The sequence below is a fragment of the Gadus morhua genome, chromosome 3 (assembly GCF_902167405.1).
Source record: "Gadus morhua chromosome 3, gadMor3.0, whole genome shotgun sequence".
NCBI lineage: Eukaryota > Metazoa > Chordata > Actinopteri > Gadiformes > Gadidae > Gadus > Gadus morhua.
Genome location: NC_044050.1, coordinates 15,289,460 through 15,314,056, shown reverse-complemented (window position 1 = coordinate 15,314,056; position 24,597 = coordinate 15,289,460). Strand labels below are relative to the sequence as shown.

The 24,597-nt window shown below is 44.9% G+C and overlaps 1 protein-coding gene across 3 annotated transcripts; it reads left to right on the top strand.

Annotated features, from left to right (window-relative positions):
- Positions 1 to 446: 446 nt before the first annotated feature.
- On the top strand, positions 447 to 24,597 carry herc3 (HECT and RLD domain containing E3 ubiquitin protein ligase 3). Of its 3 annotated transcripts, none has more exons than XM_030351150.1 (25): positions 447 to 565; positions 1,385 to 1,770; positions 3,516 to 3,675; positions 4,256 to 4,332; positions 4,663 to 4,884; positions 5,406 to 5,497; positions 5,820 to 5,950; positions 6,245 to 6,396; positions 6,874 to 6,947; positions 7,524 to 7,648; positions 7,899 to 7,958; positions 9,635 to 9,746; positions 10,560 to 10,749; positions 11,053 to 11,216; positions 11,928 to 12,041; positions 12,875 to 12,898; positions 13,007 to 13,096; positions 13,581 to 13,751; positions 14,394 to 14,537; positions 16,294 to 16,460; positions 17,749 to 17,815; positions 18,331 to 18,413; positions 21,054 to 21,237; positions 21,628 to 21,730; positions 22,573 to 24,597. In XM_030351150.1, exons 2-25 carry the CDS (start codon positions 1,548 to 1,550, stop codon positions 22,779 to 22,781), a joined length of 3,138 nt encoding a protein of 1,045 aa, XP_030207010.1. In that variant the 5' UTR covers positions 447 to 565; positions 1,385 to 1,547; the 3' UTR covers positions 22,782 to 24,597. The 3 variants fall into 3 exon arrangements, with proteins under 3 accessions (XP_030207010.1, XP_030207009.1, XP_030207011.1); XM_030351149.1 differs by having other exon boundaries at positions 7,509 to 7,648; XM_030351151.1 differs by lacking the exon at positions 12,875 to 12,898 and having other exon boundaries at positions 7,509 to 7,648.

Genomic DNA, 24,597 nt, shown 5'->3' with positions numbered 1-24,597 from the left:
TAGTTTATTCCTGGAGAATATAATTTAGTAACAAATACATCTTATTGTGAGGCTGTGACCTTGTTCATTATTTTATTGATCTTCTACTAGCGAAGGAAATTTGAGGGATACAAATGTGCATGTCATCTTCAAGTAATCTTCAAAAAATACATCAACTAAGGCAATATTTCGCTGTGCATCAAAAAAGATGCATCTGCTTTCTGCTGTAACTTTACCGCTCAAAATACATTAATTAACAAATCAATTCAGTTATAAAAATAATCTGTGATGCAAAACAATGCTTTGATTAAAGAGATCTTAATGTCCATACAGTGCACTTCCAATAATAAATAAACAAACCTATTCTATTTTTATTTACCCAATAACAATTAAGTGATAGAGGTAGAATAAAGAAATCCTGGGTCAGAGGATTATCCAATCACGGCAGATCCATGGTAAACACGGGAGTTTGACAGCGCAGTCACATGTTCGGCGACGTCAGTCGAGTCACTTCCTTGTTATTGCTCTATTACGTGTGTTTGATCAAAACGCCCCATCTCCAGAATGACGGAATGCCAATCTCTAGGTAAATACTGCTTTTTGTCTGATAAACCCTTATTAAACATACAACAGTTACATTACAATGTTAAGAGAATAACAATAGCCAGTAGGCTGTAATAAGGCGGAATGTCTAGCAGGGGATAAGTCGCTTACGCTGCAAACTGATACTGAGCCAAGTGTGTAGACATCGATATCAGCTTTAGCTTCTCACATTTAATATGTTTTATGGCGATTCATTACACTGAGGAACTGACCGCTACTGCACTAACGTTGGGCCTAACGCTTCATATAGGTGCGTCGACATATCATGCATCACTACAGCACAGGCTAACGTCCCAACTAGAGAACAAATCATGCTACAAGAAGCTGCAGCACACATCTAGTTTGCTAACACAAGTTCAGAGATTATTTAAACAAAATTAAAGGTATTTTAGGATATAAGAGTATAATGATCCCTAGTTCTATAAAATGTAAATCTTTAATAAAATCGTGTCTATTTTGCAAATGTTTTTTTTCGTCATGTTCCTCTATTTCTTAAATCGGATATCTTTCCTAACGTTACATTCATGCAGCTTTTAGCACTTTTAGTCCCTTTTTAGTGTTTTATTCTTGCCTATTACCTAGGCCACCTGTCAGTATTGTCCATCAATAGACTGGATTGCGGCTAAAGCATGGGGCGATTGGAACCGCTTAAACGGGGATTAACGTGCAAGGTTTATTTAAACACGCCGTTCCTCCGCGTCTGTGTTTGCATCATCTTCAACCACACCCACTGTTAAATCCATTCCCAGGCGTGTTTTCCCAACCACATCCCACACCTCACACTCCTTTTCTCTTCTTTCAGGATAGTGACTAACAAGGGGAGACGTCTGGGCTGCTCCCCAGCCTAAGAAATATCCCCCTTCCCCCTCCCTAATATTCATCTTCCTCAAAACCACCTCAAAGTGGTGTCCCCCCCCCCCCCCCTCCCGCCTGACCCTCCTCCCTCTACCACCACTACCACCACAATGCTGTGCTGGGGCAATGCCGTGAGCGGCCAGTTGGGCATCGGCGAGGAGCAGAGCCCTGTGTGCGAGCCCAGGGACAGCCAGGCCTTCGGTGGGAAGGGGCCTCAAGAGGTGGCCTGCGGGGGTGAACACTCCCTGTTCCTGCTGCAGGACGGCAGGGTGTTCACCTGTGGCTCCAACAGCTCTGGGCAACTGGGACACGACAAGCTGGGCGCCTCGCCAGGTATGTGTCATGGAAGGGTACACCTGCTAAAGCTGTTTTAGGTCAGATTCGAGAGTTTTAAAGTGAGGGAGGGCAGCAAAGAGTGGAAGAGAGCAAGATTTTTTAATTAACGGGAAACCAACAAAAAACTCCCCTGCTCGCTTCGTCCCTATTTGAGACTATGATTGATAGGCGAGATGGATATCCTGAAACAATCAGGGAAGAGATGTCCTGATTGGTTGTTAATTAGCCTAAGTCCAAATGTTCTCATACAGAGGCATGCGAAGTGAACTCAAAGCGGAAGCAAATGGCAGCTTTTTCTAACAAATAACATTTATAGAAAATGATAAGCAATAGCTCTTTCATCTTACTGCAACTTTAAATTCTGTCTTAAGACATCTGTTTTTTGACAACTTGAAAAGGAAACATGGAATGAGAATAATTTATTTTGCTTTTTGCCTTGTAAGTGCATAATTATCGCACCTATTCATCACAAGTTTACCAAGAACTAACCACACACATTCGATTACCTCTTCACCAAATATACTCCTTTCATTCTGATCACTAACATAAATGAGTGTTGTCATAACCACCTCACTGACTCAAGAGCAAATTAAGATCAACCATTTCACTGTGGCTTTGGAGTTATTTTTACTGTAAGCTTTTCTCACCATGCAAGATCTCACTTTCGCTTGTTCGTTTGTTGGAATGTTTCACAGGAACATCTGGATCCTTATTTCTGGCAGTACCTTTGCAACATAATTTTCCCAGTCAGTTAGATGTTTGGTTAGGTTTCGGTAAGGTCAGTGTTGTCATTGGCATTCCAGGATAACTCTGGTGGAGCTAGTATAAACAGCCTGGACTCTCAACAAGGACAATCCTACAATGTCCCGTTGTCCTGAACCTGCTGTTTTGGTTTTAGTCACGTGATAGCCAAGTGTTTTGATTTTTAATCATCATGTGACATGACCCAAAACACCCTTTTTCTCTTCATATTCTCCTACAATTCTGAGCTCCTACGAGTAGTGTGATTGTTTTAACCCTAAGGCAAAGATTGTCTGAACCACACCTGCAATCACAAAGTATTTCTTTCACCATATAAGGGCCAGCTTTGATTCAAAATATGTTTCAATGTGTGTATGTTTACAATGTTCTATTCACATTGTGTCCTTGAGTCAGATTATCACATATGGTGGCTAGGGTGTTTGAAAACTAACTGTGTTGGATCCCTACCTGTTCCTAAACAACAAATATCTGAATCCACTGTAAGCCCCCTTGGATAAACACGAGTGTTAGATGACTGAATAGTAAGTATTTAATCATTTTGCCCAGAAACCCTGCCACCATGTAACAGAGTTAATCCACTGCAGGCTAACCCAAGGCTCCGGAGGGAATGATTGACTGACGTAGATAATAAAAGAATATGGACACAGCGTCCCCGTGTTCTAGTGTTCTGGGTGGATGCACGACCGTAATGAGGATTTTAATCTAGCACTCAAACGGCCACATCGCACCAATGTGTCCCCAAAACTAAATGACATGAAATCCTTTATAGCCCTTTATTTAGATGTAACGAGGACCGTGCGGCAAAATAACATGGACACGATCTCCCCACTAAGATCCTTAAAGTATGAGAAAAAAAAAAGAATGGCCTTTATTACCGGTCACCTGAAATTGGTGACGGGTCATACTGCACCGTATTGGTCTCTTCCATGTGATACTCTGAAACCAATGGTCATGGCGTCGTCCCTTCCTCTGCTCCCCAGAACCGGTGCAGACGCTGGACACCCAGAAGATAACGGGGGTGTCGTGTGGCCGGGACCACTCAGTGGCACTGAACGCCCAGGGCCAGGTGTTCTCCTGGGGGGCCGGGGCCGGGGGCCAGCTGGGCCTGGGTACCGCTGAGGAGGCCGTTCGCATCCCCAGGTACCCCAGCTGTGTGTGTGTGTGTGTGTGTGTGTGTGTGTGTGTGTGTGTGTGTGTGTGTGTGTGTGTGTGTGTGTGTGTGTGTGTGTGTGTGTGTGTGTGTGTGTGTGTGTGTGTGTGTGTGTAGGATGGGTTAAATGCAGAGAATATACATTTCCCCATGGCGATCGATATTGATATTACAAAAAATGACATTACAACGTAAGAGTGTCCAACTCATGACTATTTACATGCTGTCCGGAAAAAAAAAAGACTAGATTCAAATAAATGCTCATATGCGTCTTTTGGCCATACTACATCTCAGTCTCTATATAAACCACAGAAAAGTCGGTCCGTTGACCTCATTCAGGTCATCATAGGTCCTGGATGTACGTTCTGCATTGGTTCATTAAAAGAAATGTGCATGAAGCACACTTTCTTAAAGAGAAAATAACCAAGCGTGACGGCCCACCTTTAACCAAACAAATGATTTGCACGTATAGCACTCCGGTAACATTGAGTGTTAACCTTAACGATTAACCCTCATCATCAGCGTTCCTTCTTACCATTTTCTCTTGTATGTTTGTCCTGTTTTGTCCAGGTTGATCAGGAAATTATGCGAGCACCGCATCTCGCAAATCATGTGCGGTAACCAGCATTGCATCGCTCTTTCCAGAGGTTAGCTCAATAAACCACTAAAATCCATGCTAATATCCCCTCCATATCCCCAACGCCGCAGCCTAGCCTTTTTTAACCTAGTATATTTTAGCCTATCATGTGATTGCCTTCCACTGCTATTCAACTCCTTTGCTCATCTGCTTTTATTTAATAAATCAATAGCCCCCCCCAATAGCCCTAACCTATATTAGCCTAGCATACATTAGCCTATCCTATATTATCTTAGCCTCTACTAGCCCTGGTCCAGGTTAGATTTAGCCTATATGAGCCATTGAGAGTTGTGCTCTTAGATAAACGGCTAACCTCCTTTCCTCTACGCTCTTTCCCCAGACGGCCAGTTGTTTACGTGGGGTCAGAACACCAACGGTCAGCTGGGCCTAGGGAAGGGGGAGCCCAGCTCGCTCACACCACAGCCCCTGAAGTCTCTGGCGGGTATCCCCTTAGCACAGATCAGCGCCGGAGGGGACCACAGCTTTGCCCTGTCACTGTCCGGGGCGGTGTTTGGCTGGGGCAAAAACAGCGCCGGCCAGCTGGGCCTCAACGACGAACAAGGTAGAGTCCCCTGGCGATTCAGCAGCACCAAGATGGAGCCTTGGGTATCAGGCTTTTTCTTTTGTGACACTGATTAACGTACAATGTGAAAGTCTGCTTCTAATGTAACCAAATGTAAATCAAACTAAAAGAAGTATATACAGCAGGTAACCTCAATTTCATGGAGCCATGTGATGAAACAAAGTGAGCTGGGAATGTGTTGAATGAATCTGGATTTATGGAGGATAGTAATTGGGGTAAGGTCATGTAAAGTGACCTGACCACGACTGAGGAATATTCAAATAAAATAAAAAGGCAAACTTTAAAATTCTGATTCCGATCTAGCTAGTCTGCACACACACCTGCAAAGTGACCAGATAAAAAAATGTAAATGTGAGGGAAATGTGATGTAAATATATTTTTGTACAATACTTTAGAAAGAGTCAGTCAGAGCTCAACAGATTAATAATTAAAACATGAAACACCAGCGCATCGCAAAACAATGCATTGTCACCATGGCTTCTGTGTACTATCTCCCCCAGACCGGGCTGTCCCATGCCACATCAAGGTCCTCAGATCCCAGAAGGTGGTCTACATCAGCTGTGGAGACGAACACACTGCTGCCCTGACCAAGGTATTAACCCCCCCTCCCTCATCCTCCTCCTTTTCCTCATATTGCCGCTGATATCACTTCATATCAGTCTGCTGTATAATTCAAAGTACACTGTCGATCATGTCTTATGTCAATAATGTGGCACATACAAGTCAGTAATGTTTACCTCCACTGTCAATCATGTCCACATTTCCATTGCTAATTACATTTTGCAAATGTTTCCCCAGGGATTAGTAAAATACATTTTCTCTCATCACCTCAGTGAACTGTGTGCGTGTGCGTGCGTGTGTGTGTGTGTGTGTGTGTGTGTGTGTGTGTGTGTGTGTGCGTGTGCGTGTGGCAGGACGGCGGCTTGTTTACGTTTGGGGAGGGCTCCAGAGGTCAGCTGGGCCACGACTCGGTCCACAACGAGCCGCTGCCCAGAAGGGTGCTGGAGCTGATGGGCAGCGAGGTGTCGCAGATCGCATGCGGCAGGTAAACAGCCTCCCCCTCATCCACCCCATCCTCACAACCTGGGAGATTTAAGACCTTACAAGTCGTACCGGTGGGCGTACCATACAAATGGATCGCACAATTAACTCTGTGCTCAACTCTCTTATTTTCCCTTTCGCCTTCTCTTCCCCTCTTCTTTATCTTCTTCCCCTCTTCTCTTCACTCTTCTCCTCCCTTTCTCCCCCTTACTCCTTCTCTCTCCCTCTATCTCCTCTCTCCCGCATCTCAACCCTCTCCTCCCCCCTCTCACCTCCTCTCCTCTCCTCCTCCCCTCAGGTGCCACACCCTAGCCTACGTGCCCTCCTCTGGGATGGTGTATGCGTTTGGCTGCAACATGCACGGACAGCTGGGCACGGGCACGCAGCAGGACGCCCGAAGCCCTGCCCCCCTCCAGAGGAGCCTTCTCATTGGACGATCCAACAGAACCGGTGATCACGTGACTCGCTATTTGTGTTATTTTGTCATGTGATCTCGCTATGCTTATTTGATACAATGACAAATGTACATAAACAGCCTGTGTTCAGATTGTCTGTTTTCTAATGTAAACCCAGGACATTATTTATAGCAATGGACCTTGAGAATATAATATACATCTAACGGAGTCAAGTGATAATATAACAATCATATTCTTGGCTTACCGCTTTGTATGAGGTTTTGATTTTCTAAACACCTATGTGTTATGTGTTAAATATGCCCTCTAGTGGCTGGCCAACAGTTGAACTTAAAGCGAGGTATTAACTGTGTTGCGGTGCCTTACAGCAGTTGTTATCTATTTTAATACCCTACCAAACAAAGTCTATGTTTTATTAATTCACATTAAAATATCTGAATTAATCAACTAATGGTGAGTTGATCTGTTAATGCCTTAATTGTTAACATCTTGTCTCCCTGTTTCAATTGGCAAGAATCAGAACATTGTTCTATCACTAAAATCAACTGTGGAGGAGATCATAACTTCATACTCTACTCAGATGAACAGGTACGAGTACGGCCTAAATGTTCCCATCTAGTAGTTTTCAGAATCCTTCTATGATTTGGTATTGGTGATTTGTTTCATGGCTTGAGTTTATTTCTCTTTTGATTTATTTAGCTCTTTATATTGTCAAACATGTTCTGTCCCATCTCCCTGCATCAAATTAAGTAAAACAGGATTAAAGTGGTTTTTGATTTCAATTATCGTTAAGATTAGCCACTGGGGGGCAGCAATGTCTTAGATTTCCCCTTCGTTACTTCTGCAGTGCAAAATATGCAGAATTTCTGATTACAATATCTTAGGCTGACTCTCAGAAATATGCAGAAGCAGTCACCACTACATATTCTACCTCTATGGTTTCACGGTCAACGTTTTTAATCTATTACCAGCATGGGCACTGCCCAAACCCTGCTCCTTGTACCGGTTCAAGAAGATGTGTAAGCACATTCTTCTAAATGGAACCAGGAGATTAGTACAGTTCAGTAGGAAGTCAACGGACACAAGTGGGTTTAGCTGGGCTTTTGTACAGATCACCGTTGACCTTATGTTTGTGCTTCCTGATGTTAGCCTCTGTATGCTCAGCACCCAGTCCTCTCACAAGACTTCCGGGTGCTCGACGTCTCAAGAGGCATCTCTCAGATCAACAGTGACAGCTTGAACACGTGGAGGATGAAACTCATTGACAACACAGACTCCACGCTCACCAAGTAAGGCCCATGCGTTGATAGATCGTTATTTGTCATCATTTTGTTTGTCGTACATTATTTTACATTGCAGCCTGAATCATTAAAAAGAGAGAACAACTAGCCGCATTGTTCTCAAACAAGCTACTAATTATTAATTATATGGGGGGGAATGGTTATTTGTTTGAAAAAGGCATCTTTAAGTTGAAATGTCATGTGATCTTGTGTGATCACATGACCCGTTGCTCTGGTAACCATCCGTTTCTGTCTGCAGTGACATCATCCTTCTGTTCTCGTCCACGGCATGTTGGAACGCTAGCTTCCTGGACCAGAGGTCAGTGAACACATCTTCTGTCTCTGGGACAACCTCAGGAAACATGAGCCAGGCTCTGCTCAAAACACACACACAAACGTGTAACTTTTACCAGTCAAAACTGTCTCTGCTAGTTTAGAATGAAGGAGGTCCGACTCGTTCTGTCGGTTGCTCCAGGCAGGCTAATATTACAAATAATGGAGCAGCTTCAGGCTGAATGTAGTGCCTCCAAAAGGGATTAAGCTGAACTGAAATGGTGCCGAAAAAAAGTGCCAAAGTTAAAAGGTGATAAACAAAAAGAAAAAGTGCCCTTATTCTCATTTAGTTTTGTACAATTGTCCTGTTTTTCTTGGTGGTATAAAGTGTCAACCTGCGACCATTTGTATTCCGATACCATCTCTGAATGTGTTACAAAAGGAATAAATAACCCATGCCACCCATGTGTGATTGGTCAACTTGCCAAGATGCTGTTCTGCATTCTCACAAGGGTTGCTCAGTTGAAGCCACAAGTCTCACGACACAGACAGCGCAGGGACAACACAGCAACAAACGACACCCACAGCGTAAGCAGCAGGGCTCTGAGGCTGGGAAAGGAGCCATCGCCGTGGCCCCGGAGCCCCCAGGGTGCTTATGTAAACCGTACTACTGGTGGCTCAGCAAGGCCTCCGTCAGCAGATGCTATCGCTTCATGGGAAAGGCTCTCTCTTGTCCTCCAGGGCCCTGAAGTACTTACCAGCTCTCTGTTAGCATCGCGTCTGCGCTCTGTCTGCTGTCTGAGCGAGAGGAAAACCAGGCCGCGCCACGCAGCCGTGCAAGATACGAGTTACATAAACCGCTTGCAGCATTTTTTTCTGACTGTAAAGTAGTGTCAGCGGGTAATAAGAGTCTTGTATTGGTTATGTTATGAAGTGCGTTATAACCTGTCCCATATTTGTTTTCCGGGAAAGCTTTGGTTCGGACTTGTATGATATACATTATGAATTGTGTTTACGGTCAGACGTTTCATTTGTTTGCTGTGGACCAGTGGTGTATGTGTGTAAAAGTAACACTTTCGTTGCACAGTCACTATTTTGCAATCCTTACGTATGAGAGGATTGTGTCGATGAGGGCCCTGATCGATGGAAAACATGAGTAGTGGGGAATGAGAGAGAGAGAGGGAGAGATTACCTACTGGCTCTCCATACGTTAAGGTAATGAGGGATCTCTGCAGTGTAAGATGTGTGTTTGAGTAGCCCGGGAGAGGTTTTAACTATAATGGTTTTCCCTTGTGAACGATTTATATTGGAGCAGCCTTTACGAGGGCTGTGAGGCTCATCTGTCTTGTGCTAGGGTGGTTTATCGTCAACGAGAACCGCTCGGGCACCGAGCGACAGTAACACACAGCACCAGTGATGTGTAGTGTACACGTGTTTGTACGTGTGGGTGATGTGAACGGGGATTGATCCAGATCTCATCTAAAGCCCGGTCTTCCGCTCCGCGGAGACGTGCCTCATCAGGTGACCTAAGGCGCAAGGAGAGGAGCTGATCGAATGATCAAGCGGACAAACCAGTGGCTGTGCTTGCTCTCCCTTAGCAGAGTATTGTGTCCATATTGTCAGTGTTATCTGATCATGTGTGTGACATTGACTATGTATGTACTTTTATTGAGTGTATGCGCTTTTAAAATAAAAAGTATCATTATTGTTATTATTATTAAGTGACGACGGACACTTCAAGACCAACCCCAAGGCCCCCGGGATCGACCTGGGCTCGGTCAGGTCTCTGTTCCAGACGCTCGGCACGCCGCCCTACTCCGGCCTCCTGCAGCAGGTAACGGCTCTCTGCCTGGAGGGGCGCTGGAGGGGCGCTTTCCCTCAATCACCTGCAGAGGCACCGTCCGATTCCCTCTTAAAAACCTTCCATCAGGGGCAACCCGGTGGCTCACCGAGTAGAGCGCGTACCATATAGGCTCAGTCCTGATCCCAGCAACCCGGGTGCCAATCCTGTCTTTGCTGCATCTCCTCCCCTCTATCTCCCATACCTTGCTCTCTATATCACTCTATAATAAAGCATAAAAAAATAAATAATAATACATTCCGTCAGTGTTTCAACGGACGATGGGTAATGTGATATCAAACATCGTCCTTTTTTTTTTTATGCTGGCCACTTCCGTTTTACATATAAGCCAAGAACGAAATCCATTAGTCGTGTCTGTTATGACTAGCTCTATTCAAGGAGCCGCTCTGTTTGGGGAAAAACCAACCCCACTTCCTGCTGAATCAAGTAAAGATAATATTTTAATACCCAAGTCTTAGCCAGATATATTTAGACAATGACCACCACTTTCATTATGTAAATACCACGCCACAAACCCTGTCCACGAGGTTGTAGATTGAGTAACAACCTGTAGCCTCTCACAAGTGTAGTACTAGGAACCATGTTGGGTTGGGGCAAGTTTCATTCTAACCAACCAAACCCACCGTCAATCTAGGGTTTTAGTCATGCTGTCTTCGTGGCCAAACCTTTTTCCTTCTAATATATATTATTTTCTGCTCTTTTCTGTTCACTTCTGAATGCATGCTGATGCAATTAAATATATTGTACTACTTACGAATGAATCATTGAGCTGACGCTTTTATCCAGGCCACCAAGAGCCTGGAGAGCCTGCTCATCCCCCAGCTGCCCAGCTCCCCCCCGGACGTGGAGGCCATGAGGATCTACCTGATCCTCTCAGAGTGCCCCGCCCTGCAGGACACCAGCAACTACATCAGCCTCAGCATCCCCCTGGCCATGGCCATCCTCCGGCTGGACCCCAACCCCAGCAAAGTCCTGGGTAGGACGCTGCCATAAGACACGCACATGCACACACATGCACAGTGCACACACACACACACACACGTTAAAATCCTGAGTAGGACGTTTGGAACAAAAACACAAACTACATCTTTGAAGCGCAAACATATACATCTGTACTTTGCTTACTAGCTATATCAGCAAGTAGCAACTACTTTCTAATATAGCCAGTAAGCAAAGTGCAAATGACCGTTGCTGCAATGCGCATCGATTTAACTTGACCTCCAATTGACCCCTCCCCAAAGGCTTCTGATTAATAAAGGTCAGGCTTTCTGACCTGCAGATAACTGGTGGTGCTTGCTGGACGACGGGGTGTTCGCCCGGCTGGTGGACACCTACAAGAGCATTGTGGTGTATCTGCTGACGGGCGGCAAGACCCTGCTCATCCCCGTCTTCCACGAGAGCTACATCAGCGCCACGCTAAAGCTGCTGGACAAACTGCACAAGGTAGCCTGAAAAACACACGGCCCCTCTGCAGCGCCTGGCTCGTCTCTCCGCAGCAGCGGCAGAAGCCACGTCCTCGGGTCGTGTATCTTGGAGAGGGTATCTTGGAAAGTGTTTCTGTTTGTTTGGTTCCAATCGGACAGACTCAATCCCTGATGGAGGATTGTAGCTGCCTTAACCAACAGTGGTCAGAGATTTAGTTATGATTAAAAGATTAACTTTGGTCAGTGAACTTTTGACTGAATCACTTGACCGCTAGGAAAACCATGCCACAAATGTGAGTCCCAAAACAAAAAGCTTAATTTGTAGTAATATGCGTATGCATTTTTCAGATTCAAATACTTAGACTTAAATAGTCAGAACCTGGCAAAATTGAAGGGTATACTTAAAATACTTATTGCCACATGGACAGCTTAGATATTGGTCTGTTTAAGGTGTTGGTTCAAGGTGTCTAGGCATTTTGTCAAATGCAGAGGACAGTGAATCCAAACGGGACCATAGATGTTTGGATATGGCGCTCCTGTGAAGCTCCACGGGTGCAGCGTGGCATCAGCACTGCTGGGGTGAGGGAGTAGAAATCCCACTGGAGCCAACGGCCCATGCTGAGAACTATGTGCGCGCTCTCGTTACTTCGGAATAAAAGCGTCTACCAAGTGTCCTTCAGCAGGACATGGTGGTAACCCCAGGTCTGACCCTTGAGCTCTGTCCTGCCAGGTGAACCTCAAGGCCCAGCATGTGGACTACAACCGCTTCTACATCCCAGACGTCACCACGCTGGTGGACATCCAGGAGGACTACCTCAAGTGGTTCCTGAGCAAGGCCGAGACCGTAAGTCATGCTGCGGGTTCAGCTCCTCTGTACCGCCCTGAGGTGAGGTCATGTCTGGTGGCTCTCTCTCTGGGCTGGTGTTGGTTGGAAGGTTTACGGTGGTGCTCAAAACATGGAGATGATGATTAGGTAATGGAAAGATAATTCAAATAAATGTCACCTTCACTTAACACCCGTTTGGCATTTACTGCACTTGTGGTTGAGGCAGTCCTATAGCATAGCATTAGCACATAGCACATACCCTAGTGTAGTACAGTGTGACATAATATAATAGCATAGTCTGTCAAGTTACTTAATGTAAATGTAAACAGAGTAGCCTAGTGTAGCATAAACCAGCAGAGGATAGTCTGCCAAATGACTCCAGGTAACTAGTGTAGCCAAGGCCGCCTTAATGCACGGGCTTACCTGGGCTGAAGCCCCAGGGCCTACGTCGATTTGGGGCCTATCATGAGCTGCAGCACATTTTGCCGTCGACAACGGCAAAATGTCAGAAAATAACTTACACATCTTCACTGAAAGATCCCCTCTCAGGGGGCCTACGAAACCTCTCAGCCCCAGGGCCCAATGGCAGGTTAATGCAGGCCTGAGTGTAGCATAGCTTAGCCTATTGTAACATAGCCTAGCATAGGGTGATTTTATCAATGTTTTATTTCAACCTCTTCTCCTGACCTTGGCTTCAACTCATAAGTCAACTGAGAGTCTGACAGGGACATGCCTCAGGTCCTGATGTCATGTCGTCTGTATGCCAACTATTTCCTGCCTGCGTGTTATTCCAAACAACCACATTCATGGCGGTTTGCCCTCTCTCTCTGATTTTTTTTCCTTCTTCTTAGAAAAAGAAAACACCATCGATTCAGGTAGTGGTCTTTCACATATCTCATCGCCTGTGATACCCAACATATCCGACGGCTGCGTGAATGGCTCTCGGTCGGCGTCGTTCTAACCGTCCTCTGTGTTCCCTCCAGAGCTCAGTGACCCTGTGTGCCTACCCGTTCATCCTCAACGCCCAAGCCAAGACCACCATGCTGCAGACGGATGCTGAGCTACAAATGCAGGTACTAGCGGCGTGCATCCACGCGGCAGCCACTCCAGGAATCAGGTGCGCTGTGTGGTGTTGTTGTCTGTGTCCCCCCCCGCTGCAGAGAGCACCTCCCCACACATGGTAACTGCTGTGTGTATGATCCATCAAGCACGATGTTTGGGATCCAGTAGTCTTCCCTGCTACCTTTTCCGGTTCATTTGGGATAGACTTGAGTTGAGGAGGTTTGCGTCTATGTCCTTTTTTTTCCACGACACATCGTCTTCACGTTCTAAAGATCACCAGATGTCACTGAATGTCCCGTCAAAATCACCGGTGCAGAACCACAAATGCAAGTACACGGTTATTTAGCTTCTCACTGTGGCTTCATGAGGTTTCGCCAGTATTCATGTCATCGAATCCCTTTTTCTCATTATGGTATATTATAAACTGAAGCCCCATGACGTTTTATTGTGTCTATTTTCTTCATCTTTTTGTCCTCTCTGATATCTTGAACACAGATGGCGGTGAGCGGGGCGAACCTCCAGAACGTCTTCATGCTGATCACCCTGGAGCCACTCCTGGCTAGGAACCCTTTCCTCGTGCTGCACGTGCGCAGGGACCACTTAGTCAGCGACGCGCTGCGTGAGCTCACCATCTACTCAGACGTGGACCTCAAGAAACCCCTCAAGGTCGGTAGACAAGACACTGTCTCAGCCTATCAGAGGGAGGTCAGGTTCACAACATGTGACCAGGCCAGACGCTCTCTCAGCCTATCAGAGGGAGGTCGGGTTCACAACATGTGACTACTAGATCCGCTCTCAGCCTATCAGAGGGGGGTTGGGTTGAAAAAATAAACATGTGACGCCGAAACGGTTGTGATCACATGGCCTAAATAGACCGCAGTCTATTAACCTAATTTCTCACAGTCACAGTTACAGCATCAAAAAGCCTCACAAGCCAACATTTTACAATTGTATGATGACATCCCCTTACCCTAAGAGCACGGAGAAAAGTCCTCTGATCCACTGAGAAGAAGAAAGGAGGAAGGAACCCAGAGGAGGGACCTTTCGTCCAGGGATAGTTGGGAATGGGAGGACATTTAACGGCAGAGTAAAACAAAGCCTAAACCAATGTTAAGCAAGTGACCAGAAAATAGTTCTAATTTCTTCGTTTAGAAAACGCTGAAACTTCTCCGTTGCCACTATCCAGTGGAACGGGATCATATGAAGCATTGCTCCTGTATGTCAATGCCAGCATGAGGCCAGCCCTTTAAATAGCAAAAAAAATGGAATTGATGCGTCCCTTGTTCTGCTCCAACCTCGCTGCACCAGGTGATCTTTGACGGAGAGGAGGCAGTGGACGCGGGCGGGGTGACCAAGGAATTCTTCCTCCTGCTCCTGAAGGAGCTGATGGATCCTGTGTACGGGATGTTCACCCACTACCCGGAGTCCAACCTGCTCTGGTTCTCCGACAAGGTACGTTGGGACCATCGGCGCCTAAAGCCCCGTGTACAAGGAGCTGTCCTCTGGCATGGTTTAGCTCTGGGTACAAGGCCAAACCAATAGTATGTCGCACACAATGGGGAAAAAAGCCTAAACAAAATACCATCTGAAACATTTAGTTGACAATGGAGCTAAAGCTCATCTCTTTCTTTATCTTTCACCTCTTAAGACAAGGGTTATGTGTTGAAGTCCCTGTGTGTCTCAACTGATCAAGCAAGGCATTAACACATCAAGGGTCCGGGGTTCTATTCCCTGTATATCTCATCTGGTAGAGCAAGGCATTAACAGTGCCAGGGTAAGGAGAGCGATTCATTTAAGTCCACCTATAATAACAATTTAAACACTCGCGCTTTTATAGGACATTTTGGATAAATGTGTACAACAAACGGCAGTCAATATATTATATGTGTAAACTAATGGTGATGTGATTGTATTTCACATTTTCCTTGACAGATATAAATACTTAATTGTTTCCTACTGGTGTATGTTATGGCTTGCAATGTCATTTGACCGAGGTCAGTGTTTTCCACCAAAACAAAGGATTTGTTCTTGGATTAGTCATAATATGACACCAGTGGGGCCCTTTGAGGTTTACAAAACAGATACCTGGGTAGCCATTTATGTCCTTGAACAAAGGAGTTGTAACGGGGCATAGCTGGGGGAAACGACCCTTGCTATGGAAATGACTTGATTTATTAATAGTAGGATGTTGCCAGTTTCACTTCCACAATCTAATAGTTGACTTCTGATTCTGTTCTGCAGTGAATAATTGTAAGTTTACTGTGTATGTACTGTGTATGTATGGCCTTGTACGGAATGGACCACAATATTGTTTTTCACCAAACCTTGAAATTGCAGCGTATTTAATATTTAGTCTGTTACTGATTAAACAACCGCGACGGTTCAGTGGTTAACCTACTGCTGTGTCTAGAATGGGTTTATGGTTAAAAATACACACTTGATGTTTTTCCTCGAATGGCTGTGAATTATTTATCCAGCTGTACCCAGAACACCCACAAAGGTTAAATGTATCACTAAAAGCTGCCTCATCATCCACACTCTAGTTCACACAACTAACCTTGAATGTACCTCACTAGCCTGTTCGATTTGTTTAAATTCATGCCATGGGCACACAAATACAGAACATTTACAATACATTATACATGCGTATACATCTCTTGTTTCGCTCGGGCCTTACATCCACCAAAAACAGAGATTTGATCTCTCAATTGAATGTGATAATGGCAGTATGCTGTGGTTGTGTAGCAGATGAAAACCCCAGAATACCTGGAAGGCTTTGAAAAAACACTGAAGTACAAGTAGGGCATTTAGCAGACGCTTTTATCCAAAGCGACTTACATCGGTTAATACACACATTGACACAGCCAGCTCGTCAGGAGCAGTTAGGGTTAAGTGTCTTGCTCAGGGACACATCAACACTCAAGCTAGGAGGAGCTGGGGATCGAACTAGCAACATTTCGGTTACAAGACAACTGCTCTACCTCCTGAGCTAAGCCAACCCTACAAGTACAAGTACAAGAAGTACGATCGTCACGTGAATCTGACATGTCAAGGCCAGGTGCATGAGAGAAATCATGACCTGAAACAGGGACACCAACAGTAGTACTATGGACTCAAAATCTTTTGACACCAAAACTGTGCTTTTTGCATTAAGCTGGCATGGCTTCGGTCCACTTTCTTCTGCTCAACCACTGTGTGGTGCCTGCAGTGTTTCGTGGAGCACAACTGGTTCCACCTGATCGGGATCATCTGTGGCCTGGCCATCTATAATTCCACCGTGGTGGACCTCCACTTCCCCCTGGTGCTGTACAAGAAGCTCCTGGCCGTGCCCCCCAGCCTGGACGACCTGAAGGAACTCTCCCCCACCGAGGGCAGGTAACTCCCCCCAATGGTGCTACGAAGCACAGAGATGTGGACACGGGAATGAATGCAAGACAATGGCAAACAGCCACCCATGCTTTCAGCCAGGCTGTCTGCGATGACTAAATTGGGAGAGTGCTTTTATTAATATTTTCACAATCCAATATTAATTTTCACATTTGAATGTCATTTGTTTTTACAATTCAAATTAATTTTCAAATTCATATTCCGACTCATTGGTGTAAGAAACTTCCAAAAACACTGGATTCAGTATGTGCTTTAATGTAAAAATGAATATGAATGAAGTACTAAAATAATCCCATCTTTGCATTTCAAATTTGGTTGAGAATGCCAGGCTATGAGAATGTTGCCATGGCAACAATGGTGTTGAGTTCAGATCACCTCCATGCTCTCCCTGTCCAACTTGAGTTAAATGTCCAAATCATCAGCGTGCCTTTGCATATCAGGGTGTAATACATTCAGTCTACCTGTGATAGGTAGCCACAAGTTGCCTTTCAAGATTCTCACGTGACGAATATCATCCCTTAAAGACCAATTAACTTGAGTTGAACCCGATTGCCTATTGATCTTATGTGCTGCTCCATTGATAAATGACCCTAGTCGTTAGAGTTGATAGGTTGGTTTGGCTTTTACATTTTTACCCCCGGTCCACCCGTCTGAAATCAATATGACGTCAGCCGCAGAGTGAAACAATATGAGCATCTGGCCTAAATTCCAAACAAAATGGCCACCCAGGGCCATTAGTCAAGCCGTCCTGACTGCAACATTATGGATGCCAAGTGTAACATGGCAAGCAGAGAACTGAAACCGGAAATGCCTCTTGTGCCCAATCAGAGGCAGGAATGGGTTTGTGAAGTTTTTATTGGGCCAAGTGTTTTATGTTTCTTCCCCAGTGTAGATCACTGGGGTTGGGGGTGGTGTGGTGGGCTGTTGTAACTTGATACCCAGCTCAGGTCCAGATTCTAATTATTATGAATCCATTGCTACTATGACTAACTAGAAACTAGTAAGGGCTGAAATTCATTGCTTGTGGTGTATGGTAGCAGAGAAAGTCTGACAGATAGAAACTAATGTAACTTACGGTAATCAGACATCTTATTTTAGATAACCACAATTATCATTCCACTCCCTGTGTCCTCCTTCTCCATTCCAGGAAAATGATCACCCTGCATTCCTCATCTCTAAATGTCAAAAATGGGTTGCGTGACAAAATGGCCGCTGACAAATGCCAACCGCTCTGCCTGACTCCATGTTGCCGCTCTTTCCCCCCCCCTTTGGCCAGGAGTCTGCAGCAGCTGCTGGACCACGACGGAGACGATGTGGAGGAGGTGTTCTGCCTCAACTTCGCTGTGAGTGAGACGCGCCTCACACATCAGTCTGACCCACAGGATTCCTTAGAGGACAGCGTCGGGTTAAGGAGTTCATGAGGGGAATTGGATTTCGATATTCTTTTCATTTCAGAAATTCGCAATTCTGAAATGTGGAAAATCGAAGAGCCATCTGCTAAAATAATCCGTAACAGATATCATTCATGGTTGCTTTAGGAAAAGGATTTAAATATCTCAGGATGTCTGCTCTTTCTATTAGATGTCTCTGACTAGAATCACTCTCACGCACGGACGCACACACACACACACACACGCGCACACACACACACACACACACACACACACACACACACACACACACACACACACACGATGATCTCATTATGATAAGCATCATATTTATAATTCTGTGTCATTTGAAAGTGTGACCCATGGCCATGACGTTATGTCCCGGGTACCACCATGGTCTCCCCGGGGACCCCGTCAGTCCAGAGTCCTGGGGGTGGGTCTAACATGGTGCCCCCTGCTGTGTGCAGATCACCAGGGAGAACTACGGGCTGACGGAGGTGATGGAGCTCATCCCTGGAGGGGAAGACATCTCTGTGGACCAGAGCAACAGGTGAGGGGGCCGGGGGTCTAGAGGGGGTCTAGAGGGGCCCGGGGGTCTAGAGGGGGTCTAGAGGGGTCCGGGGGTCTAGAGAGGCCCGGGGGTCTAGAGGGGCCTGGGGGTCTAGAGGGGCCCGGGGGTCTAGAGGGGGTCTAGAGGGGCCCGGGGGTCTAGAGAGGCCCGGGGGTCTAGAGGGGACTGGGGGCTGTTATGGCCTAATGCATTTGTGCGTTGCGTTTGTCTGGGTTTTTATGTGTGCATTTAGTTCACTATTCTTACAATGACATACAGCCCCCGTCGTGAGTGAAAGGTGCTACGTGAATAAACCTGACCCCTAGTCAATACCCAATATGTCTGTAAAAATGTACTGAGCTAGCTACAGTCTTTTAACTACCTAAATGTGACGCTTTGGTTGATTTAATAACATGCTAAAAACAACAGTCATGAAGCACAGAAATGCAACAAAAGGAAGACAAAGAAATTAATACAATTTTCTTTCACAAAAAGAGCCGTAAAATAACAGAATCTGAAAGATATAGATTCAGTACTGCTCTCTGGGCCAGAAGAATCTTTTATTCATGTTGTCAGACAACTTCCTCTGTCAAACGTAGCCCGACTCTGCCTGAACCACTCATTTGAATGTTTAAATCTGCATCCCGGCCACCGACATTATCATGATCAACATTATTTTCATGCTGTCCTTTCTAAATGCTCTGCTTTGGACAGATGGCGCAATCTCCCTGATTCACAGTGGCCGATGCTGTGCCCGCCAAGAGATCTAGAAACTAATCTCTGTCCTAAATACGCAGCCATTTAATTTGACCCGGTGACAGCTCGCTTCTTCTGGGCAGAAGCAGACAGACGCTCTGTGTGCTGGTCCGCAGTATTGTGCCACACACACACACACACACACACACACACACACACACACACACACACACACACACACACACACACACACACACACACACACACACACACACACACACACACACACACACACACACACAAAAACAGACAGGCATTTAATTGTTGAAGTTGAGTCTGCCTATCGGATGCCAACGCCCGAAGCCGAGTTCCGATGGGACAGATACGCCCGTGTGCGTTACCGGTTTGTTGACCATGCTGTTTGGAGCTCATCTGTCTGAATCCCTCGGCCAGTGAGAGTCCCATCCCGGCCTGCATGCATCTGCATCTGCATGGACATTCCTTCATACATCTAGACGTCGCTCATCTCTTTCACACACTCGCTTGCGGGCCACCATCTAGTGAACAGTTCTGGTGACCTCTCTCTGTCGTAGTGCAGAGGAGGGTAAAGCCCATACATGGGCCGGTACCCGGTGGTAGACGTGTGTTCCTGAGACAACACACCGCACCTGCCTGAGTCCAGGCCGGCTGTGTGGGATCACACTCCGTCTCCCTGCCCCTGGCCCGCCGCCAACCGGCCCATTTAGAGAGGGAGAACAACATTTCCGGACGCCATGTTTGGGTGGTCCTGCTGTTGTTATGGCTCAGATAAGAATTAAAACTGGTAGTAAGCATGACTTTGCTTTTTTTTTGGTAATTTTGATTATTACAAGAAGTATTTTGCCTTGTTGGTTTTAGGTCTGTTAGGTCTGCTGAGTTGGATCGAAATATGAAATGTGCACGTTTTTGTTGATGGATTAAAGAAAATGCAAATAAATAGAAAACAGACCCAGGAGAAGCACTTATTAGGTTTAAATCGTACAGAGAGAAGTACTGATACATTTAATAATATAATTAAATACAATGTAGAATATGATAAGGTAACATCTGAAAATTCCTACAGAGTCTTTCTGTTCTTGAAAGTGCAGTTGAACCCATTGAATAGGGACAGGCCTGTGGTGGCAGGTGGAGATAAGACATGGGCAGGAAGCTGTGTGCTGGAGCCACGGGCTGCTCTCTGCCTGTTTATTCCAAAAAATGAACACATAATGATTCAAACAGCCGTGCCCGTGGAGGTTCAGGGCTGATTAAGGATTTGTCAGGACTTCCAGGAATTGTTCCTCATTTGGTAAACACTGAATGTTGTGTTGTTGGGACTTCTATGAACAACTCTGTCAGGTTATTCATTAAAAAAATGGAAAACGATTTCTTGATGAAAGGCGATTGTAATCGTGCACGTATGCACAGATAAACAGATGAATAGAATACAATTCTCTTGGATGGTGTGTAGGGGTAGCATGTAGCAGAGAGGTACCCCACAGCCTAGCGGCAGGCCCCCTTACAATTGACATTTCATTCACATTATTCTGTTATTATTCACATCAACAAAGGAACAGATGTTAAATTTGCAATATTTCAGCTTTTTTGCGCACCACTTTATAGCTTTACATTTGCATATGATTATTATGATGTACATTTGATTGGATTTCTATGTGCAAATTATTTCTCTTAATATTTCAATATTTATTGTTGCTCTACTGCATTTTAATTTGTAGCAACGTAGATACATTTTATTATTCCTAATACTTCTTACACTGCACTCTCATCTAGAGGAGAGCCATTAGGACAGACAGTTTCCTTCAGGATTAATATTCGTTATTATTATCATCGTGAAGAATCCATGCGGACAGACAGCACACTGTCCTACAGCTACAAGTATGTGTACATGTGTCACTGTCCCTCCAGGAAGGAGTTTGTGGAAGCCTACCTGTGCTACGTGTTCAGTGGCTCGGTCAGCGAGCTGTACTCTGCCTTCTCTGCGGGCTTTCTGAAGGTGTGCGGGGGGAACATCCTGTCCCTCTTCCAGCCCACAGAGCTCATGGCCATGGTGGTGGGCAACGACAACTACAACTGGGAGGAGATGGAGAAGGTTAGCACGTACCGCTGGGAGCTTGCGGGGTTAGAGTCATTGATTGAGAGAAGGATAGAGAGAGTCAGTGGGATTTTTAGTGATGGACATTAACACACATAAACAGACTTGTTTTGATGTTGGTTTTCTGAATTATTTACATTTTATTTTGGCGTGTATGCTGTAAGTGTTATGCAAGATTGGCACACCAAGAGTTTAAAAGCCTGAGTGGAAATCTATTCAAAGGTAGAAAGATAAACACAAGCGACCACTGGCATCATGCCTGTATACTGCAATACAAGCTACCAACCTAGAAATGTGTGTGAACAAATAACAACACACACACACACACACACTCACACTCACACACACACACACACAATGCCAACTCTCTGTGTGTCTCTGTGTCAGAATGCGGTGTATAAGGGGGAGTATTCAGCCACCCACCCTACAGTCAGGATATTCTGGGAGGTCTTCCATGACTTCCCTCTGGAAAAGAAGAAGCAGTTTCTGTGTAAGTGTTCCTCCAGGTTTCTCTGTCGAGTCATTGTTCCTCACCCTGTCACAATATCTTTGTTTGTTTCAAGTCACAGTTCTTCTGAACAGTGTTAGTATTATTGATAACATAACATCATCCACTCACCATCTGAGCCTCCAAGAACTTAAATCCACATGTTAAGAATGTGGAAATATTCATGTATAAAAGAACAGCTTAGGCCTCGTCCACACTTATATGGTATTTCTGACTACATATTAATTTCCCTGCGTTTTGACCTCAGTGTGACCTTAATTTTCTTGGCACATGCACCTGAAATCCAAACAATTGTGACTACTGGTTTGGTAATGTGTGGCTAGCTAGTTCTGTTAGGTTAAATGACATGTAAGTCAACCTAGTAAGTTAGATTTACTAGGTAATAACTAGTTGACTTCATAACTTCACCGTCATGCTGTGTATTCATATGATTTTATTCACTGCTCAATGCTATTTCTTCTGTGGTGATGGGCATAAAGTTTTGTCGCCACCTACTGGTCTGGCATGCTAATGAGAGTGTAAAATTGTTTTTTGGGTTTTCTTGTGTACGGAGATATTTTCTTTAACACACACAAACAACCCACGTCTAGTAACCAACTAACCTCACAAAAAAAAACAGAAGGGAAACCAACACAAAGGCCATTTCATTAGTATAATCGCAATCGCCACCGGAAAAATATCAAGCAGAACAAAAATGTAGACAAAATAAGAAACCCTCGCCTAGGTCAAACAAGAAACAATAATCTAGACTAAATAATAAACCACAATCTAGGTCCAATAATAAACCACACTCCACATTCATGCTAATCTCTTCGCCCCTTCAGTGTTCCTGACAGGCAGCGACCGCATCCCCATCCACGGCATGGCCAGCCTGCGCATCGCGCTGCAGTCCACCACGGCCCAGCAGCACTACCTGCCCGTGGCGCACACCTGCTACAACCTGCTGGACCTGCCCCAGTACCTCACCAAAGACACCCTGCGGCGCCGCCTCACCCAGGCCATCGAACAGTACGAGGGCTTCAGCCTGGTGTGACCGGGGGTTGGGGACGGGGAAGGGCCGGTGGTGGTGGTGGGACTCCTTCCCCGGGACTGTGTAGTGTGGAGAGGGTGAGGGGGGAAGGGGGACGTGGGGAGGGTCTCTGAGGTTATCAGGGCCAAGGCTACTGCACTTTATTTGCTGATGACTCTGAAATGAGAGGAGGAGAGGAGGATTAAACACACACACATACGCATGTACACACACACACACACACACACACACACACACACACACACACACACACACACACACACACACACACACACACACAGGATTATGTCACAGGTTGTGAAACATGGGATTAGGGAATGGATAAGACACTTTAAGACATGTTATCTTTTTTTGTTATAATCCTGGATGCCACTTGCTTTTAGTTCTTCTTTCTGTTAGCAGTTTTATTTTTCTATTTGTTTCCGATGCTGTGATCATTAGCTAGAATTTTTTTTCATACAAATAAATCTAAAGGCTAATAACAATAATCTATATATGCGAGTCGATCCAGAATATTTAAGGTGTTCGATGCCTGCGGTTTCGAACAGAAATACAGTTTTGTTTTTTTACTTGATTTTCTGGCTGATCGTGTGCATGTTGTTGAGTGATCGAAATTACAATTACAAGACCAAGTGAAAAACTAAAAAACACCCTTGATCCAATTTCTATTCCCCAAACAAACTCAGATCTAGATCTAGAATGTAGTTGGGCGTGTTTTGGTGGTTCTTATTAACAGATTCTCAACAGAGTTATAGTTAAATCCGTAAGTATTCCCATTGTGACTGAACACTACGCTAGCTGTTTAACGGTTTTACCGTTACGTGGCTATGATGTGTAGTCCTCTAGTGAAATCATTTATACCCGCTCCCTGTTATACTTAAGTAGTGCATTGCGGTTAACTAGTACGATGCATATATCTTTTTTATACTTATATTGCAACTTGTTTTAGTTTTGATTGCAGGAGCCATATGTTAATGTATATATGCCACTATGAGAAGCTTGTGTTGGGAAATTCATTTAGCAATAATGATCCTATCATCGTTGCCCAATCTTCTTTCAGTTTTCCACTATAATGCACTATTGTTTCTTGGGGTAATTTCCCATATCCTGCTAACTGATGGCTTATACATTCACAACGTTGTTGAGTTGAGCTCATGATAGGCCATACAGTTGAGCACTGTATGGCCTATCATGGAATCTATAATAATCCGCAAAATGCCTGGCACCATGCATTTAACTGTTTTACGGCCGTCGAAGTTCCGCCCACAATACAGGATATAGATAGATAGATGTATACTTAATTGATCCACAGGGGAAATTCAAAGTCACACATCGTAAACACTTATTATGTTGAGTACAGCGAGCAGAACATGCACATATTGCTTCTGCCAGAGCACATACGCCACCAACTTTCAAAATATTTATTTATAACGGTTTGATTTGCAGGCTTCTGAGCTAATGCCCTTATCGCAGCATAATATAATTTAAGCGCGTACTGTAATGTGAAATATAATGCTAACTGTCCAGTCAAGCTGAATGACCAGGATCTCCTGGGCCTGTTTTGTAAATTGAACAGTTGTTTAGCTACCAGACGACAGTGAAATCAGTGTTTCAGTCACCGCTGGAGGAAGTCTGACTGTCCTGTGTTTCTGGATCAACATATATACTGTATACACATAAGGGCTTAGCAGTTGCTGTAACTGTTTTGTTTAAAAATATATATTTTCTTTTTTTACCTATTTGAAATGGATGACATTATTTTTGTTGACCTGTTTTACCCGGAAAAAAAATAAACTTTTCAGCTTGTGTCCCTCCCCCA

Bases quoted from the DNA above. Each gene is read 5' to 3' on its own strand.
- herc3 (XM_030351149.1), top strand. From the start codon at position 1,548: ATGCTGTGCTGGGGCAATGCCGTGAGCGGCCAGTTGGGCATCGGCGAG. The intron at 13,097-13,580 runs GTACTAGCGGCG...TCTTGAACACAG, and splicing joins ATGCTGAGCTACAAATGCAG to ATGGCGGTGAGCGGGGCGAA. The intron at 17,816-18,330 runs GTGAGTGAGACG...TGCTGTGTGCAG, and splicing joins TGTTCTGCCTCAACTTCGCT to ATCACCAGGGAGAACTACGG.